At 38.7% G+C, this 21,904-nt stretch overlaps 2 protein-coding genes across 3 annotated transcripts; both read right to left on the bottom strand.

Moving 5' to 3' along the window:
• Window positions 1–4,134: 4,134 nt before the first annotated feature.
• Window positions 4,135–18,252, bottom strand: Lanb1 (laminin subunit beta-1). Of its 2 annotated transcripts, XM_076763443.1 has the most exons (15): window positions 17,908–18,252; window positions 16,022–16,151; window positions 14,896–14,940; window positions 14,352–14,438; window positions 13,242–13,467; window positions 12,853–13,149; window positions 12,028–12,590; window positions 11,721–11,900; window positions 11,319–11,644; window positions 10,752–11,162; window positions 9,896–10,091; window positions 9,365–9,811; window positions 8,731–9,241; window positions 7,577–8,660; window positions 4,135–7,010 (listed from the first exon to the last, which is right to left on the bottom strand). In XM_076763443.1, the coding sequence occupies exons 2-15, from the start codon at window positions 16,086–16,088 to the stop codon at window positions 6,039–6,041; spliced, it is 5,412 nt and encodes a 1,803-aa protein (XP_076619558.1). In that variant the 5' UTR covers window positions 16,089–16,151; window positions 17,908–18,252; the 3' UTR covers window positions 4,135–6,038. The 2 variants fall into 2 exon arrangements, with proteins under 2 accessions (XP_076619558.1, XP_076619559.1); XM_076763444.1 differs by lacking the exon at window positions 14,352–14,438 and having other exon boundaries at window positions 17,908–18,250.
• Window positions 18,253–20,095: 1,843 nt separating this feature from the next.
• On the bottom strand, window positions 20,096–21,612 carry LOC143340903 (uncharacterized). Its single transcript, XM_076763299.1, has 3 exons — window positions 21,060–21,612; window positions 20,386–20,619; window positions 20,096–20,260 (listed from the first exon to the last, which is right to left on the bottom strand). Exons 1-3 carry the CDS (start codon window positions 21,213–21,215, stop codon window positions 20,126–20,128), a joined length of 525 nt encoding a protein of 174 aa, XP_076619414.1. The 5' UTR covers window positions 21,216–21,612; the 3' UTR covers window positions 20,096–20,125.
• Between the last annotated feature and the right edge of the window lie 292 nt (window positions 21,613–21,904).

Genomic DNA, 21,904 nt, shown 5'->3' with positions numbered 1-21,904 from the left:
TGGAGTAACGACAAATAGCAACGCGTTCGACCACTTCGTCCTTTCCACGGACCATTGATTTATCGATTAGTTTGGTCAATCGAACCCTTCCGCGACTATTGATTATCAATTTATGGTCACCGAAACATAACTTACCAAATGGAAAATTTATTTAAATTTGATTAAATTGTTTGGACGTAATTTTTATTGTTTAAATTATTCCACGTTCTGAAATTGATTGATTCCAATATTTACATATCACATTTCTATAAAAATTCGTATGATTTTCTTGTTTCAATGAAATGTGCCTGTATAGTATGGTAGAATGTATAGTACGTTACTTTTATTTCTTAATTTTTTTAAAATGCCTACACCTTGCATTAAATGGGGAATAAGAAATATTATGAAATCAGTAAAAATGTGTCACGTGTTTCATCGAATCTTCATTCTTTCATGCACATTTACTTTGGAATGAATTTGTACGCAATGAGTGTCGTTGCAGGGCGACTTTTTTCATAAATAATTTCAATGAAAGTTAACCCCCCCATTGGCGTTAAATTGTAAAGATGGCTGCAGAGGCGACTTGGAACCGCGTAGGCCAGCTGTCGGTAGACGGCACAAAGCCGGATCCTAACAATCGAAAGGAGCGGTCCCTCAAACAAAACTCACTCCCTGCACCCCCTTTCATCCCCTCGATACGTCTCACCTGGCTTTCCACCCTGCGATTAAAAGTAATCTCGAGAAAACGAGTCCTGGCCTCGCTCTACGGGATAAGAGACTTCTTTATTTACACTCGTTTTCACGGAAATAATCACGTATGTCTCTGCGTATTAATTTATTCGATAATTTCAATTATTTTTAATAACGATCTGAAAGAAAAATTCTCTTTCTCTCAACAAAGTAACGTAATGGTACTTCGATTGTCTACTTTGTTCGCGTTTAACTTTATTATTCCTAGCAAAATCCTGGAACGAAAAGTGTTTCGAAAACGGGGGTCTATTTTGCATAACCAACCCCGATTAGACCGGTTCGAGTAACCTGCCTGGAATGCACCGTGAGAAGAAGCATAATTCTTTTGGCCGTTTTCAGGACAACGGAGCCCAAACATAACCTGGGACGAATGGTTCGCGTAATCAGACTGTGCACACAGAGGACCTTTTACCTCGAACCCTCGCTATCGGTACGGCAATATTTCATCTTTGTGAGAAAGTATTCATCTCATTATCTACGCTGTCCCTACGAAAACAATATTCGATTTACATAGCACTCTACGACGTTGCAGGCCATTTTTGCCAATCATGTTTTAAAAACTAAGAAACACTCATAAACGTTCCTCTTGCTTACCCAGATATTAAATTGAAATTTAAGAAAATAATTTAATTTGAAAATTTGAATTTGTTGACCTTTTAAAATAATAGTAATTTATATTCAATGCCATTTGTGGCAAACTTTCGCGCTATTTTTCTGGCCAACGTCAATTTCAAGAAGTAAAATATTATAGCTTTCGTTATTTTTCTTGAACCAAATAAATACTTTAGATAATTTCTTTTTTACTATTGTTTTGAAACCAAAATTGTTACAAATTGATAATAGAATTAAATCAGACATTATTGAAATATTGGAATGTACGTTAGTGATTTACGATTACGATAATCATTGATCGGATTACATTTTGCTCCGCCGCTAACATAGTTCCCACGTGTTAATTTATTTGTTCGTAATTGTTTAGAACACCCACCGCAGCTATTGGCGATGAAACGATCGACAATGAAACCGAGACCGACGCACGCAATGTCGCGATAGAGAAAAGATGTTTGCTGTCACAGGGTTAATGAGCAATTTCCTTTATGGCGGCGATTGCACTTTTACATTTCAGCCGGAAAGGCCAGGAATCTGACCGCGCATAAAGTCGACTAATACGCGCCCATAGATAGCCATAATCTTCGTCCAATAAAAATGATCGTCTGCAATAAATCTCTGATGGCAGGTCAGACGACGATAAGGGCCGTGAATTATGCATTGAAAAACCATACTCTTTGTCGACGACCAACAACCACGAGGGTGAGACTCGAGCTTATCCCTTTCCATTCCAGAAAACAATTATCTGATTAGGAAATTTAATTATGGAACGTATATATTCACACGTACACAAAATCTTATAATTCCTAATTTATTAGGACCTTCTTCGATCTTAGAACTTTTCCTTCAAATACAGTTAAAATAGTTACTCCTACTAAAATCAAAAATATAAAAAATATATATGATAGTACCCTCGAAGTGGATACTTATATTCTTAATTTTATTTGTTTTGTATAGCAATAAATATTTTTATTTTACCCAGGTACATTTTTCAAATAATCCTTCTAGATAAAGAATGTCTATTGAATTTTTGACTCCTCGAATGCAAAAGACTAATCAAAGAACGAAGAGCTCTTGTACTGTTAGAGAAATGATATTTAATTATATTAACTCGTGTCCTTTTACATTTTCAGTAATAAAAACCTATTATTATTTTTACCTGTTCGAAATTGCAATTTATTTTCGAGCTTGAATTCCCTATTTTTTCCAAAATTTGGATCGTTCCAGAGTTTTATTTTTACGTAGCGTATCGTTGCACAGCTATTTCGTCGAATTTTTATTTCTAATGGTAATCTCGAGCGTTGGGCAACCACTGCTGCCTGTTCTGAATGAACTCATTATGCATAGACTCGCGAGCCCATACTCCATTTCGATTCAACAGTGCTATCTATTCACGAAATACTACGGCGTCTGAGCTGGAGTTCTAAAAGCCAAAAGGGCGACTTTAGGGAGAGGTACATGCATACGTCGAAATAATAAATAAAAGAATTCTATGTGCTGGAACAGGGATCTTCAACCCACGTTCCTCTATTCAAACTTCTATCAATTTTATTATTATATCATTAAACTCAATCTCCCTCAACATGTACCAGTTTAACAAATGCTCTTTTATCTCGTATTTAACTAAAAAAAAAAAACTAATGAAATTGTAATATTCAGAGCAACGAACACAATAGAGAATATCAATTTCGCTTGTGATTGAATTCAGTTTTAGAAGAACTTCTTCTCCGACGATCTTTTGAAATTTTTTTATTTAAATTTACCATAATTGTTTAGAGAGTAAAAATTAAAATAAATGTACTTCGAGTACGACTGTTCGAGAACAGGAAACTTTTACTTTTAGGTTTCAGAACGCATCTGGAGGTTACTTCGATCGTCGACCCTTTATAAAATTATTCAAGTAGCTCGTAGATTGATCTGTTGAAGATCTCTGTCGAATCTAGCCGTGGCTACTGATTCAGAAAGTTCAAACGCTGATGGACAGGACACGCTGTCAAGACGTTTGACGAGGGCAGAGACCGGAGGGGCGCACATGTAGATCGAAACCAGACTCTACGATAATAAACTATAAATACTATTTTTATAAAGAAGCGCGTTACAGACGGCGTTCCGACTGAAACAGAATTTACTACGACCGGAGAAGCTTCTTGTTTCATTGATAAAAGTCACCCCTGACGAAGTATTACACGACAAATGTTCCCACGCTACTAATTTATGACAGAATAATTAAATTTTTTCAAAGTTACAATTGCTACAGAAAAATGTTAAATACTACAATTTTGAAAAATAACATTAAAAACAATTTAAATATTTAAAATAAATGTTCTCTCTTTGATATTTGTAATTTTAGAATTTTAGATCCTTTTCAATTCTTGAAATTTGAAATTAAATTCCTTTTAAATTTTCTATTCCACGATGAAGTTTCTAATGACTGGAAAATTTTATCATGCACGCTTTTCATATTTCCGGTTTGTCCTTTTCGTCTTTTTACCAACGATAAAAAAGCAAGCTAAGGAAATACTGTTATCGTACTTAAACCTACAAAGTTTTACATTTATCCATTATCAAAATTTTATCGTTTCTACTTGGATAAGGACTTTCTTCGACGATGTTTTACGGAATACGAAGCGAGTTTAAATTTTTTGTCAAAGATTGATACCACAAACTATTATTATATTCTTCGTTATAGAATTCATTGAAATTTTTTCATTTCAAAATTTCGATTGTTTTATACATAGAGTTTTATCTTTTAATATTTCAATCTTGCTATTAATGAAGTATTTAAAACTGAATCGAATGGAATGATAAATTCTGATTGCCCGGATTATTAATTTTTCAATTTTATTTATTTCTCTAATATATAATTCTCTATCGTCGCATAAACGTAACTACTTATTAAATACAATTAAAAACTTTTGGTTTAATAATAGCGTTGTTCCATTTTTTGCCCGTGTAAGAGCGCATATTCGATAATGGCCACCGCTGACAATATCAATACGTCGATTATAACTAAAATATCGATCTATAAATATCTATAATCATTCTCCATTACAGAATTCTTTCTTATATATTTCCAACGCTTCTCTGAATCTCTTCGATTGTTAACTCCAGACTTTGTTCACCTTCAAAAACCGCATATTATTTCAAATTTTCAACATACATTACAATTCCCTCTGAAATTCTCCCATACTGAACACGAAATGTATGCACGTGCGTGCAATTGTTCATACGCGTATATATGTATTAAAAATATATGAAATTCATATTACAAAAGTTTTTATTTAAACGTAAACCTTCCATTTTCCGAAAACACGTACTTCGTTTATAATACGACGATCGTATAACACGATTATTATTTATTATTAAAAGAATATGTATTAAAAAAAAATGCAGTTTGGCGGAAAGACATATTGTATATTTACAGGCTATCGAAATTAGAAAATTCTATCTACCTCGCGTTAACTATTGCACAGTGTCTCGTATATATTATTTATAAATGAAACGTAAATATACCGTATAAGTACAGAAACTTATTTTGTAACGATCGAATCTATTGTGCGTGAAATGTTGATGTGGATGTCTTAACTCTGCGTTACAACTAGTTCAGTCATTTTTCTTTTCTTGAGTAATATTCGGCTTTTGCAGTGCTAAGTTGCAATGAAAATGATTCAGTTGCTATTTATTAATTTCCGAATCGTCGACTAGTGATCAAACTGCACTGTCAAGAACTTAAACGCCCGTTTGAAATAAATAATCATTAATAAAATAACGTTAGTAATCGTTCGAATTTTAATTCGTCGATTCACCGATTTAATCGACCGAAACGCTAATAAATAATCGCTGACACTGAAATCGATTACTAGTACCGAATTATTTCTGAGCACAATTCGTGACAAAAGTTCGACAAATTTTTAATAACAAGCCAGTTTAATAACGTGCTGTCTATTGAATCAAGCGACGCCCAGGACGCGGGATGGAATGGCATTTATGCTCTTATCAATTCGTTTTAAACACACATCTCTGACTCATCCGATCAATGATACTCTCTGCAAATTTCTCCCTGCCTTTTCGTGAGTGGTTCTCAAAGTAAGCATCGTTATCGCAAATTTATTTCTTGTCATGGCATAAAAAATATAAATACAAGTATGGCGATATTAAAAAAAATCTTGCATAGTTTTGGATCATTTTCACGCTGTAATAAATTCGGAAAAGAGAATTAAAAAATACGATCCGTTAAACTTTCGAAAATTTTTGTATAAATATATATATATATATATGTATTTGTTGTAGACATACGATATATGTCTCTAACGATTAAATGGCCCCTTCGTTTGCAATTATGGCACTGGAAAAGTAACTCCAAATTCGAAGCTAAATTCGCGATACGTTTGGTAGGGCTTTGCTCTCGTTTAAAAATTTATTTTATTCGTCTATACCCTACGTTTCATCTTCTCCGTAATTTGTATGGCGATATTCATACTTTCTCTTTAAAAAAAAACTGTTTATCGAAGCACCGACCTCGTTGATATTTTCAAAGGCGTTCGAGACCGACGCTTCGCGAAAGATTCGGATCCAAAGAGTATAAAAAATTTTACTTGTTAAAACAAAAGAATACGAAGGTTCGAAAAGAACATTCGTCGAACTTCGATTTCGTAAAGAGCAATCGAAAGTTTCGATCAACGTTTCATCATTACATGCCCTCAAGATGTGCACTGCCTGTACTGCTGAGCCTTCTGCTCGATCTCCTTGAGATGCTTCTCCATCTCGTCGGTCAACGTGTCGACCTCGATCATCAGATCGCTCAGCATCTTCTCGTTGTCCCTGTAGACGCTCTCCATGCCGTCTAGATCCTTCAGCTTCGTCGACGTGTCGGCTGTCAGCTTGGAGGCCCTCTGGAGGAACTCCTTCGCCCTCAATATATTACCCTTGCTCTTGTTCACCCTCAGATCCAGCGACTCGTCCACCCGTTTGTAATCCTCCCCGAGTTTCCTCGTCTTTACGTCGACGGCCTCTGCCTCCTCGCCCACGTTTCTAGCCTGATCACCGATCACCTCAGTGAGCGTGTAGTTGTTCTTCACGGACTGCGTCTGCAGCTGCCTCAAACGGGTCTCCAAACCATCGACGGTCTGCGTGGTGCTATTAGCTTGCATCTGCGCGCCTTTGGTCACCTCAGAGATCTCCTCCAGGTCCTTCTCCGACCTCTTCACGTCGCGTTCCGCCTGATTGATCGCCGCCTGCGCCAAACCCTGAGCTTTCTCAGCCTCGTTCAATAACACCACCACCTTGTTGGCCAGAGTCTGTTTCTCGATGGCGTCCTTCTTGGCCTCGTTCGCCTCCTCCTGCAGACTCGTGGCCAGAATAAGATCGTCCTTGGTGTCAGCGAGGATCTTCTCCGAATCGGTCAGAGAGCCCACGATGCTCTTTATGCGGCTCGCCAGGTCCTTGATCTCATCGGGCTTCAACTGAATGTTCTTGGTCAGCACCTCGTTCGCCAGGTCTCTGATCATCGCTGGCGTCGGTTGATCTTCTTCCAGCAAGTCTCGTATCCGTTTGTTCACGTCGGAGAGGTCCGTCGTCACCCTGTCGGACAGATTGCGCGTGTTCCTGGCGAAGTTGAAGGCGTTTTGGGCGTTCGACCTAGCCACCATCGCGTCTCGCTTCACTTGAATCATCTGAAGAAGAAAAGGATAGTAACAAGGATTTAGTTCTCAGTTTTGTGATGTAACTGGGTTAACCAATGCATTAGTAAATTGGTAAATTTAACCCTTAAGTGGACTCTCAATCTCAACTGAATTATTTTATTTAATGTTGATTTTTACCAAATTGATAAATGGAAATCAGCTTTCCTCCTTTCCTTTATTTGACATATATTATACAATATTAGTTTAAACTTGGAGAGAACCCCAGTTGCCCCAATAATCCACTTAAGGGTTAATGACCTTTGGAAGTTCTTTCTCATGATTTACAGTGGTTAACCCGGTTACGGTTAGAGATAGGTCTGGGTTAGAGTAGACTCGTCAATAAAATCCCCACAGACTTTTTGATAAAGATAAACCTAAAAGAAGCATTCAACCTGCCCCCTTCTATTATGTGTAAAATGTTAAGTATCATTACACATAATAACAGACCTGCATACTACTAGTAATTTCTTTTTAGATTTTCGTTCTAGATCAACTTTTTATCTTGAAAAGTATTGGTAATTTAAATCCGTAACTTCTAAAGAAGTCTAGGCACGTACGTTACGCAACAGCTGTTCAGCCTCTTCCTTGTGAGTCTTGATCTTATCCGCCTGTTTCTTGGCCACGTCCAAAGCTTGGCTGGCCTTCGTGAGAGCGCCAGCGTCACAGGACCATCCTCCGCAGAAACCGCAATCCGCTCCGCCGCAGACGCTGCTACAGTCCGTGACATTGTCCCCGCACATCTTGAGATTCAAGACCGGCATAATCTCGTCGAACGTCTTCAGTTTCCGGGCGATCGCGTCCAGGGACTCTTTGTTCTTGGCCCCTGCGTTCCTCATAGAGTCGAGATTCTTGGAAAGCAGAGTCTCCGTGTGCTTGCTGAACCTCTCCGCGTCCGCTAGCACGTTCCCGGTGTCGTTCGCCATTTTCTCCGCCTGCCTCGACTGCTCCGCCATTTGTTGCGTGACGTTCAGAGCGCCTTGCACGTTACCCTCCTGCAGCCTGGTCGCGTTTTCTTTGAGATCGGCGGCGGTCTGGTGCAGATTGTTCGTCCTGTTCTTGAGATTCTTCAGCGCCGCGTCGCCTAGGTTCACTCTCTGGCTGACGTTCTCCAGAAGACTGTTCGCTTCCTCCAGTTTCTTGCTAGACTTCGACACGTTCTTGTTCAACTCTATGGTCAGGTCGTTCAGCTCGTCCAGATCCTGGCTCCTGATGGAGGCGTTGCTGATCAACGCCCTCACCTGAACCAAAGACTCCTCCATGTCGTCGAATTCCTCGCTGTAGACGCCGGTGGTCCCCACCTTCTGGATCCTGGACGCCTCCTCGATCACGAGGTCCGTCTTGTTCTTCAGCTCCGTCAGCGTGACGTTCCAATTGTCGAAACACTCGCCGCAGGGTATGCACTGGGGCGCGTTCCCGTAGTAACCTCGGTAACACTTGTCACATTTCTCGCCCCCGATTCCTGTTCTGCAAACGCACATCCCGGATTCCCTGTCGCATTGTTGGCTGGACGAGCCGGACAGATCGCAGTCGCAAGCGTAACATTCGACGTTCGGGTTGCCCCAGTAGTTCGTCTGGCATTCGTTGCACTGCCTTCCGCCGAAACCGGATCTGCACTCGCAGGTGCCGTCGAACGGATTGCATCTGATTAAAAAAAGACCGTTGTCAGAGCTTGTAAACAAATTTCCGTAGCTATTGAGATTAAAATGCAAACCTATCGGAAACGCTTCCAACGGCGTCGCACTCGCAAGGGTCGCAACCTTGGCCGCTGGCGATCCTCCAATGGTTTTCCTCGCAGGAATCGCACAGTTGACCGATAACGTGAGGCAGACAAGGACACTGACCGGTTCGATGGTTGCAAGGACCACCAGCGTTGCTGTCGGTCCCCAGAGGATCGCAACCGCATACTTGGCAATCCTGTTCGAGCGCATTGCCGTAGAAACCAGCCTTGCAAATCTGACAATTCGCTCCGTCTGTGTTGTGTAGACATTGCAGGCAACGACCAGTATTGGGATCGCAGTTCCCAGGTCGACGGAGGTCTGTATTGTTGTTGCAATTGCAGGGTTCGCAGCTGCCGCCGGGAACCTCGGGATTCCCGAAGTAGTTCTCCGCGCAAGCTTCGCAACGGGGACCGGTGTAACCGTCGTAACACTCGCAGATCACGTCGTGGGTCATCGAGTCCAGGGAACAACTCTCGGCGTACGAATGGCCGGAATCCAAAGTTCCTGAGTTAGAAAAGATTTAGAAAAGAACTTTAAACGTTAATAACTTTTTATTTTTTTATATTTTTATTAATTTTCGTCTTATTTTGGGCTCTAGAATCTCCTGTTAAAATTTTTCCCATTTACCTGGACAAGGACAGGCTCTACAAGGTATGTCCACCCCGAGTCTAGGATCACCGTAGTACGTGTCGATGCATCGGTCGCAGTTGTGGCCGGTCGTATAATCGCGACAGTTGATGCACGCTCCGGTTTTCGAGTCGCAGCTTTCGGCGTGGCCGTTGCACTCGCACCGTTGACAATGCGGGAAATTCCAGAATCCAGGCTCACATTGGCCGCAAGTTCTCCCGTAGGTATTCGGTCGACACTTGCACCGACCGGTCTCCACGTCACAAAAATTGTCCAGAGCCCCTACGCCATCGCAGTCGCACGGAATGCAACCTTCCGGATCGAAACCGTAAGTTCCCGGCGCGCAGCGATCGCATCGTCTACCTACGACGTTCGGTTTGCAGGGACACGTGCCCCCATAGTTCTCGCAAAGCAAACTGTGAGATCCGGTTTCGTTGCACTCGCAAGCTGAAATCGAGCAACACGACGTATTTTTACCACCTTCTAACTGAAATCATTAACACGACTAAAGAAGATAGCACGGTTGCTTACAATGGGCGCCGTCGTACACGAAATAACCAATGCTATTCTGGTACTTTTTGCAGACCTCGGGAACGTTGGTCCACACGGTAGCGATGTCGTTGAAGAATTCACTGCAGTGATACGCTTCGTATTCTTGACGACGGAGTTCGCCGATACCGGACGACTTAAAGAATGGTATGTCGTCTATCCTCGGTCTTAAAACGATCTAAACCATCGACAGAAAAATTAAATGTATCAAATTATATCAAACTGTTCGTTGTTAATTCGCTATAAAATGTAACTTGTATCGAGTAAATGAGTGTTTAGGGAGTTTACCCCTGGGAAAAATTTTAATGGGAGATTCTAGAGGTCAAAATAACACGAAAATCAAGAATACTAATTTGTTGATGGAGGATTCGTTAAAAAGTTATTAACCTTTAAAGTTACGCTCGTAATGAATTTTTTCTGGAAAGTGGGTAGGATTTCGAGGGTATGTGTATTCATCAAATATTATTGTAATTGACCCCTGCAACCGAAAATAATTTTTTTAGAACGATTTGAAATTTTTTTTTTCGTCGAAAAATTTAGGCATCTATCCAAATTTTTTTCTCGAAAGTGCGTAGGATTTCGAAGGTATGTCTATTCACCAAAAATGCTTATAATTGATCCCCGCAACCAAACATAATTTTTTCAGAATGATTTGAAATTTTTTAATAACTTTTTAACGAAGCCTTATTTTTGCCTCTAGAATCCCCCATTAAAATTTTTCCCAGAGGTGACCGAACACCCTATATATGCAGGTGGAATGTCAATCGGGCGCTTGCGAGAGAAATGGTCCCTCAAGTATTACATACGATTCAATAAAAATGATTAGAATGTTTCTTACGGAGTCGACTAAAATGGAAGCCGAAGGTGTTTCCGTGTGGCCTTGGAATTTACGGAATTGCAACAGGAGATTGTATCGTTTCCCTGCTTCCAGGCAAATGGAGGGTTGCGCGACAACGCTCCTGGATCGTACTGGTAACTGTGCCCACAACGTGTCGTATTCCGGTCTCCAGTCGCCGCAAGGGCCGTCAGGATCCACTGGTTCGTCCCTCTCGATAACTATTTGAACGTTTTCCCAGACCCCAGGCTGAACGGGCTCGTAACGTATGATCACATCGTAAAATAAAGTTTTACGTATATCGTCGATCGTGAAATTCAGCACCGAACCCTCCAACGCCTTCATGAATCCTGTTCCGGTCCAAGTGCTGTTTCTGCCATCGCGGTATGGTTCTCTGATTACCACTTGGCAGTTCTGTCGAAGCACCAAATATATAAATATATAAACAATTGTGCAGGCTATGCATTTATTATTCGTCATTTCGAATTTAAGAAATAGTATACTAATCTCTTCCATTTTCATCGAAAACTAAGAAATAAATGAATATATTTTAAATAGAAAACTGATTACGTCTGTAGCCCTTGATAACTCGCCCTCGTAGATCAGGAAGTCCAGAGACCCGGTATAGTAACTCTGCTCGGGTTGATTGCAGGTTCTGCCGCTGATGTGGGGCCTGCAGCGACATTGGCCACTTATGACGTCGCAAGAATTCTCGTAAGAACCGCCTGGATCGCAGTCGCACGGCTTGCAACCGTCTGGATCCTCCGACAAGCCCCAATATTCCGGAATACATTGGTTGCAGTCGCGAGCAGTAACGTAACGTTTGCATGTGCACTCGCCAGTGACCATGTTGCATCCGCGATTGTCGACGGTGCCCAAGATATTGCAGGTACAAGCTAAGTGGATAGTAATCTCTTGCTATATATTTTTCTAACTGATTTTGCGATAAACTTTTACGCGGAACGCACAAACCTTGACAACCCTCCGGATTTTCTGGGTCAAAGTTCCAGTAGCCATTTTTGCAACGATCGCAGCGACGACCTTCCACGTTCGTTTTGCAGTGACAGCGACCAGACTCGTCTCCACTGAGGAGATCGGTTCTGGAGTCGCAGATCCCGTCGTCCAACGAGCCAGAGAGATCACAATCGCAGGCTACAAAGCAGAATAGTAAATAAAGTTAATATTAAAAACATAGCACGATAGCTTAGACAATCTTCGATTCCATTTTTATACAAAGTTCTAAACGAAGGAGAATGATATATGGAATCCTAGAACTCACGTAGGCAAGCCTCGAAGTGCGATATGTCCTTCGTGACGTCGTGATAATAAAACGGTTTGCATTGTTCGCAGTTCTGACCGCGAGTGTTGTGACGACAATCGTCGCAGACTCCGCCTGAGACTCTTCCTGATCTCTCGTAAACGGTTTCATCGAAGTGACACGAGGTGGAATGATTATTGCAGTTGCATGGCCTGCAAGCGTTCGTCTGTTTGCCAACGGCTGGCTTCCACGGTAGATCGTTATAGAAATCCTGACATTTCTCACAGTTGAGCCCCGTGGTGTTGTGGGTGCACTCGCACCTACCATGCACCATGTCCTCCTCGTTCTGGACACCAGGTAAAGGAAGACACTTGGAGGCGTGACCATAACAAGAGCACGATCCACGAATAACCATGTTCGAAATAGCGTAATAGTATTTCTCGCGAATTTCCGCTCGATCGTCGAGAAGATCGTCGCCCAAAGTGTGCAATCTGGTCATGTTGAGACGAAGATTCGTAATTTTCAACAGGTTTTGTACTTCCTTTGAATAGGGATTATCGATCTCCAAGTTTCGAGGCAGCACTCTGAAAATACGAAATTAATTTATGACGATGTTCTACAACTTTTTATTGAAATCTGCATAAGTTTGCATAAAGTATCAATTAATTCGCTGGCGTTGACGTTTTGGGGTCCATTGGATTGCGTAATTGCCGCCAGAGGGTTCCTCTCGCAAGCGCTCTTCGGCCATCTTCTTTTCTTTTTCGTCTCTCATGGGCAGGACCCCATAACGTTATCAACGTCCACGTGCTTGGGTTATGCGTTGTTTATGTTAGATGTTTTGCTTACCTGAAGATAACGTCACCTTCTGTCGATGGCGCCACGCCAGAGTATCGCGTCTCGCAGATAACGTCGGTGAGTCTCTGGGGTGGATTGATGGAGACGCCAGGGAAGTACTGGTCGCAATTATGGGCGAAGTATCGATACACTTTCCAGGTCTTTCCGAAATCGTAAGATCTCTCGATTAGCATCGCCGCGGGTCGGAACGTTTTGAAGCGGATGATGATGTGGGTGAAGTGAAACTCCGCTTCGAGATCGAAACGTATCGAGACGTTCTCGACGCCATTTTCCGCTTGCCACCAGCCCCTAAAGATAAAAATAATATAAATTGAACCACCATTTATTTAAATACAAATTAAAATTTGGTAGCAGTTAAAAATTGTTGATTTCTTTCTTACGTGCTGCCGATGTTCTCGATATTGTGTCGTTGTTTCGGTAACGATGCATCGCAGAAGAAGCACTTCTTTCGATCTTTCAGATGCGAAACGATGCAGTATCTTTCGGGACCGTGAAGGCCGCAAGTGGACGACGCTTCCAATCGATGTTTCCGACCGATCAACAGGTTCCCCGTTGCGGGATAACAGGAACTCTGCTCGCAGGGATGCTTCTTCTTCGCGTGCGAGCCTAGGAACAACGAAGACAGTCAGAGAAGTCGTGGTACTCGAGGAAGGATCGAGTTAGCTACGATATTTGGTTATCTCCGATCCCTTCAGCCAGTTCGAGTAACGTTACATCACCAGCTACGGAGGCAACATTTGTTATTCACACCGGTAAACAACGGTTAACAGAACTCCCAGAGACCGTGTGTTAGTCGTCCACGCGACACCACCTCAACCAAAATTACACAAGGCAAGGGAAACGAATTTCGCGTGTCTCGAATCGTCTTTGACCGTTTCGCCGCATTATTGTATTAAAAAGAGATCTTTGTTAACAATTATTATTCGAATTAATGGAAGTATAATCGTCACTACACACTTTGTACAAAGTCTTCGTCGTAACCACGATTTTTTAACACTTTGATGGGTAATTTTATCGCTGATAAAATCGCCGTAAATATCATTAGACAGCTTTCTATAGAAATTACAAATATAGAGATATAATGATAAGTGTACAAGATAAAACTAGAACCTGAACAAACGCGATAAGTTGAATAAATGGCGACTGGAGCAGTGAAGTCACGTACACATGACAGCGGCTGTGTCTCTTCTAGTCATCGTTCAATCAACAAGTGTAATATTAAAGATCGACAAATCATGTATTTCATCAATTTTTGCACTTTGTTCTTATTGTTAAAAGTTTGTCAAAAAATCGTGGCGACCATTGAAAAGAAACAGTCACAAAATTATTGACACGTCTAACTGTTGCTGAAAATTTGGTGACACGCCTGTATACCGTTCCTCGCGTAAAATAACGCGCGTAGCAGAAACAAAAAAAGAGAAAGATTAATTTTTGTATGCAACGTTATCATGCTGGTTTTAATTGTTCTGTGGAACCAGCGAGAATGCTACCTCTTGGACTAGGAACAGTCTGCCTTGGCCAATTATGGCGCTCTGCCGCCACCTCCGTGGGTGACATATCTCCTCTCTGGACCGATCCTATAACACCCCGTTTTTATCGCGGATGCTTAATCTAGTACTACGTATTCTTACGTCGATGTTTCAAAAGAAATTGTACCAGAATCTGTTCTTTCAAGGTTTCACACAGCCTTAAATATTTTCAGTCTTTGGGGATCAAAGTTTTTTAATTCACTTTCATTTTTTTTCTGTTATATCCAAAAAGGAAATACTTGTACCAGTTTCTCAAATTACCCTAGATACATGAGAGAATAAGCTTAAAAATTTGAAAACAATTGGTGCAATCTCGGAGTAATTATAAAGCATAATTTTCAGCACTGAAAACTTGTTTTATTCAGACGTACATTGTTTTGTAATACAATTGATATTAAATGTCTCAGTAACGTTGATTCTTTAAATATATATTTATAGGGTAAAATATTAATGACTGAATCACATGTTTTCTCTTTTTCGATTTAAATAAAGAAATACAACTCACCTCTGACAGGAAGTCTTTGTCTGGGATATTGCGGATCCGCAGCATCTAAGGAGAAAAGTAATGTCGTTAGCAGTGGACGAATTCCTGCTTTTTTCATCTGATTTGAAACCGTTTTGAAAAACTTAAAAGGGAACTGGATAGTATAATTTCTTGGAGAAAATTTTAAACGAATTTAGAATGTGTAGTTATCATGTAGCATTCTACTACCGGTAGAGTTTATCGCAAGGGACAACCGGATGTTTATGATGTAGCGTCTCTGGAAATTATTACAACAAATGAAAACCCTTGAATCGAAGAAAAACTACCAAAAAACCTCATTTTGTTCATTTACAATTGCTCATAATTCATCTTTATTACTTTATTATTCTTTGTTGCTCGTACATTCATAGTTGATCATTTATCAATATTACAAAATAATAAATTACCAACCTAAGTATTTTTTTTTTTTATAAACACTCATACATCTTTTAATAAACTTTTGTAATCTTACTTAATTCATGAATTTTTAATATGCCATTTAATGTCTTCATGCTTTAGATTTTTAGATCGAAATATATTCGAGTTCTGATTTACCATACAATATGCCGCTCTTCGACTGTTCATTTTTGTTTAAGTAAGAAATTTCACCGTGATTTATTAGTGAGTTTCGAATATGCCATTTAATATCTTCTGGTCTGCGTGTTTTAGATTTCTAGGGCGCTTAGATTTTGGAGACCGAAATAAACTTGAGAAGTTCCGAAGAAAGGCGGGTCGAGGGGTCGAATCGCTATCTAATCGTAATGGATAAAGTGTCTTCTCGTAAGAGCAATGAATGGAAAGCCCGTTGTGATCATGAATAGACGATTTCCAACCATGTATTTCGTTCTGAAAGTCGTTTACAATCGACGGAATCATTAACCAGGAAATTTCGTTTTCCTGCCAAAAAGAATTCTAGACGATCCGTGGTCGCGTAAAATTAATTTCCAAACCGATGCAAACATTTTCGTTGCGATCCATTTATAGTTAATCTTATCTGCAACTTCTTTCTCGTGTACAACAAAATTTTATTAACATCGTATAGATATACGTGATGTAATATATTCGATAAACAAAAAGAAAGGACCGCGCGTTGCTAAATATTACTTACTTGAAACAATAGTTAATACGAATAACAATACTGCAAGGATCGTCTGACAAGAATTTATTTGAGCCATTTTTTCTCCTTCCCTCGTTTAAACTTTGTCAACCGAGCCTAAGCCATGTGCGTTATGTTCCATCTGAAAGCAAAAAGAAAAAAAAATGACAACAGCCCGTAGATTTATTTTTTATGTATAAAAAATAATACAAAAACAACGTCACGCTTATTTATATTCGCGTAATTTTCTTTAACGATAACTCAACAAACTCTATATAGTCAACAGATAAACCTAACGCCAGGAAAGATTAGAAGTCTCTTTCCTTTCAATTCTGCTATATTTTTACTTTGCGCATATCGTATTTGTGTCATAGTCATAAAAGCAACCTAATCGTCTACCGACGCGATTGTTCGTTTCCTGAGCCCATCTGAATGAAGTCTCGAGTTTACGACTTCACTGGAAACTAAAGACCCTTCGATTCACTCTCGAATTATCAATTATTTCGTTACACGCGTTTAAAAATCTACCGTTAATAATTATAGTGATATTAGTGCTTGAAACATAAACTGGTGTCAAGTATTCTAATCTAACAAAAAATAAATGCATCGCTGATTAAGAAATGCACGAGGACATTCGAGATAAATATAAATAAAAACACGTTCTTTCATTTCGATCACTCCATTTTCGCGCTCAGTAAAATTCAGCAATTAACGAACTCTAATTTCGCAAATATTTATCGTCTACAGTTCAACGACCGTACAAAACCGGTGCTATTCGCGTATTCGGAACGTTAGATATTTATCAACAAATAGCTGGATCTTCGTTTTAAACAGATATTTGCGAGAAACTTCTGGAAAGCATAAATTTGATCGATAAAACTACCTAGAATGAATTTGTAATTATAGTTTTCGTTGATCTGAGTAAACATGACTTTTATTAAAGTTGAAAACATCTACTTGAATATAACTAAAAATTATTTTGTCGTAATATCATTAGTTACATCTTTATTCTTCATCGTAGAGAATTATTACGATAGAAAACTTTGATAAAGACATGCTTGTTTAGACTAACGAAGAACTCAATAAACAAACAATTGCTGGAATATAAATATATTTCTATAGAACGTGTTAAGATAAAAGAAATCCTCCTTTGTATAAGAATACTTCGTTTAATGGTACCTGTCTATAAATAAGTTAAAAAATTTCGCGCTATCTCGAATGCTAGATAATCAAATATTTGTTGTACCTTATCTTTTCAGCACACACAAACTCATATTTTCATGATCTGCTCGTAAATTTGTATATTTCTTTCTAAACGACAAAATAATGCTTTCTCTCAACCGCCATGACATAACTTAATAATCTTCGGCCAGAAGTTCAAATAATAAAAAATAATACAGAATGAAATATTTCATAAGGAACAAATAAAAATTTAACTGTTCGAACGAATGAATGTCGTGAATTAATTGCTATACGTTAGCTTTATATTCTAAGACTGGTACTTTTTACCGAAAAATTGTATTTCCGCTTGTGGAGCATGTGTTTATTTATACTACATTTTACACACAAAGATAAAAGTAAATTGTCTAATTTATAGGCTTTCCAAAATACACATGTTTATTCGCTTACTCTACAAAATTCTCATTTTTTATTTTAATTCATATACATAAATTATATTTTAAATTCTAATTCCTGTTGAACAAAGAGCGCGTAAAAAGTTTTTTATTTTCAATTCGTTACAATAATGCACCAGATAAGAGTCCATCTCGGCTAATACCATACCAAATCAGCCTTCGATCGCGCAGTTCTGCGTCTGAACGTCAAACATCGTGCAAACAAACGCACCGAGCAACGTGCATACAAAGAATACTAATAACAGCTCGCAAGAATCGTCTTACCTAACTCGGTGTATCTCCCAGGCACAGAGTGTCTAGTTTTCTCGAACGCTTCTGGCTCCGGAATCCGTCAGATCTCGGCGATCCACCACGACGGGGCGATCAACACTCGAAAAAACTGATCGATCGAACGATCCTACGGGCACGGTCGATCCCCGCGGACAACGATACACCGAAGCCGATCACTGGATCAAGAATGAACGAGAGCAACGCCGTGGACGCCTGGTGACGCGTCTCTCGCACCGTTTCTCTGTTAAGGAGAACCTCCGACAGCCACCAGTGCCGTACGTAGAATGAGGCTCCTTTCTCGATTGTCGGGACGAGGGTGGTGATACAGGTCGAGGGGAAACGGCGGGTGGCTCTAGAGAAAGAATGACAGACGCAGAGAGAGAGCGAGTAGGGGAACGATGCGGGGGCGTTACGCAGAAAAAAGGTTTTCGGTGGATTAGCCCCTTACAATTTCGTTGTTATACGCGTCCGTTCCTTTTTCGTTACTGTTAATTCACAGGCCTTTTCTGGAACAATTAATTTTATTGTTACTTATTTTGTTAGTAATCGTCTATATCGTATAAGTATACAGTAAATGAATAAATAATTTTATATCTTTTTAACTTGTATACATGTAAATAATAGATTTTCTTCTTTTTTAATTTTATAGGAACATACATTGGTTCTGATTGTTTTGTAATTTCTACATATTTGTTTTTTTATCCGTTGCATGAATTAAACGTGTAAGTTTACGAAAGTGTAAGCAGAGATGTAATTAGCATGGAGTCTGGAGTATCGTATTACGGATGCAGTACAATAAACCACTGTTCGCAAATGTTATACTTCGCGCGGTCTTCTATACGGCTCGATCGTCTTCGAGTACTGATACTGAAATATTTACTATCGTGCTGAAGAAAAATAGTTCAAAGTCAAAGAACAGAACCGAATTGAAATAATTCTCTTCTGAAGAAACATCCTGTATAAGTAATTATTATAGTATAATTTATGAAATTTACATTAATGAAATGTGTAACAAGCATACAGGAGAATGAGGAGGAGGAGGATATGGATCTATAAATATTAAATTAATTATAATCGATATGTAACAATAAGAATTGTTTATAATGTGAAGAATATTTAGAAATTAAAGGATCTTCCATGTGACGTTAACAGGCCATGCCAATGTACCATAATGTCCCTTGCGTCAACCGGTCGGCTGCTGTTCACACGTGCAGCACACTTGTATTCGTTTCCCTTCAGTTCTCTGCAGAATGGTTTATGGTAGGCATGCCAAACCATTGAGACTGGCCAGTACCTCGGTCGTTAACTATAATCGTAGGTCCTTCTATGGTGGCAATTCAACGCCATCGCTCGGGAAAGCACGTCTTGCCTTTTAAATCTGAAAATATGTTGCTCGAATAGTAAAATCTTTCATTACTTTCTTCATTATTAACACCCGTTCTAAATAAGAAATTGAAATTCATGAAATTTTCATAATTTTGATCAGTGAACCGAAATATCTATTTTATTATTTTATTATTTAGTTTTTATTTAAATGTCTTAGACTTTTAAATATTTTCCATCTGCTCTTTCGTTCCATAAATAGCAGCAAATTTATTTTATACGATAACGAAACAAAGAGAACACAGTACAGTGCCCTTAAAAACGAACAGGCAGTATTGAATTAGATCGCGTACGCGCGAAATGTGACGAGCGAATGTGATCATCGAAGAGGAAGGAAGAGAAGCGTGGGCGGCGTTATCACTATAGCGTATCCCGGTTATGATAGTAAAGTACCATCGCCTTTTCGTTCTCGCCTTTCCTCTTTTGCACGTCTACATTTTTCTTCTCTTTCAATCGAGGAGACAACATAACACCGCCGATTAACGCCATTAGAATCTCAGTAAATAACTCGTACATTTAATAACCAATTCTGGAGAAATTTTTCATTATCGCTATAGAATTCTGCGAAGAAATATACTTTGACTTGTTAAATGGTCAAAATAATCGTCTTCTCACTCATCTAGAGTAGATACAGCAATAACTACATAAATGTATTTGTTAATGACTTATACAATTACAGAACTACGAAGATTAGTTAATATTTTTTACTATGATTATTTTTATTTCAATATTACCATACAAAAAAAAAAACAATTTTTGGTCATATGTTGGTCTTGTACACAAAATAATGCCACAGAGGTACAGTGAGAAATATTATGTATTATTACAATTATACATTAGATTTATTAAGTAAATCTACATAAGCTTCTGCTATTAAATCTTCACTTTTTATATTAAACTTAGCCATTAAATCTTCAGCAATCTTCTCTCCAACTTCCAAATCCTGTTCATTTGTTAAAACTACCTGAAATAATAATACTAATGATACATCCCTATCGAATAGCCAATGTTGGAATTATTTAATTCATTCTAGGTACTGAGAAAGTTCTGTAACATGTTTAGTGATGGTTTTGTTGTTCTACTACAAACCTCTAACTCCATAAAATTTCCTAAACCTTCAACTTCATCGATATGAACACGAGTTTGATCAATCATATATAATTTCCTAGTCTTTTTTACAGTGCCTATGATACCATTTGATGCAGTTAAAATGTTTTTAATTCCAACACAGGCATCAGCATTCAAAACTGTCTTTTCATAAGTGCAAAGTTTTGGACCCAATGTATTGGATCTTATATAATAAAGTAATTCCCCTGAACCATCCTATATGGAAAAAAGACAGTTCCTGTATTATACGGCTAATGTCCATTCATATCTCAATTAGTAACTAATAACTGTTATCGAGCTATCACATTCTAATAGATTATTAATCAAACACCAACACTGCTTAAAACCTCTTATTCATAAGTTTAGTTCACCCACACATCTATTTTATTACCTTTGCAATTAACAAACAATATACATAATCTATATACCTATTCTTTAATAAAGATAACAAACCTGCTTTAAAATACGTCATACATACAGAAAACAGAAAAAATATATTAGATGAGACTAAAGTAACTAATAAATAGAAAATTCATTTCATTAGTCGCCTTTATATAATGGATTATTTAAAAGTGACATTATTATTTTATCAGAATTAAATTGTACGAAGTTGAAGAAAATTACTAATAATACTTTGAAATTAAAACAACTTTTACTTCGAATATGCGTAATTTTAATCTTCCTTCTTTTACTTTAAAAAATGTATCATGTTGTTTTATAATAATGCTATCTGCATTAGTTAATTGTTTTACTCGAGAAACTAAAAATTCTGGATCATCAATTTTTGCTTTTATCTCAATATTCCGCATCATTAAATGTTGATCTTAAGACGAAGCTTCCTAAAAATAACGACGAAGAAAAGGAAAGACTAAAATAACTATACAGTCAGGTTAGGATTTTAGGAACGCATTTTCGACCATTCTAAATTACACATTAGGAAATTCCTTTTAGAAATTTGTTTTTCTCCCTAGTATTCCTTCTCACTCCTACATTTCGAAGGAGAGAAGCAAGAAAGAAACGTGCGTTTTTAATGAACTTTTATCGTATTCATATTTAACGGTAATTTATTATAATTTTGTAAAAAATATGTGATATATGATGCCATCACACATGTCCAACAATGAGATTGATAAAAACTAGCATTCAATCGAAATTCTCCATTAGGAGATTAAAAGTCTGTTAGAAGAGTCACTCTACAATCAAACATTTGTAGTTTCGCTCCTGCAGTCTACGTGCAAATAATTTGTTGATTAATCTGAAGAATATAACTTTTTCTGTCTAGGGGGATAAGGAGGTGGGTTGGTGCCCATGAAGCACTGACCGCTCTGCTCGACGAGCGCGCAAAATAAAACCAGAGATGCCAGATTCAGCACCCGGTGCCCTACTCACACATGGAAGATCACGCGTACGTGAGCTCGTGGAGTTTCGGAAAGTCGACAAAGGCAAACTGACACATGTCCTCTTCCTCGATTATTCCGAAGACGCCCGAAGTAATTTCGGA

Source organism: Colletes latitarsis, chromosome 4 (genome assembly GCF_051014445.1).
Source record: "Colletes latitarsis isolate SP2378_abdomen chromosome 4, iyColLati1, whole genome shotgun sequence".
Lineage (NCBI taxonomy): Eukaryota > Metazoa > Arthropoda > Insecta > Hymenoptera > Colletidae > Colletes > Colletes latitarsis.
This window is presented reverse-complemented; position numbering and strand designations above follow the sequence as displayed.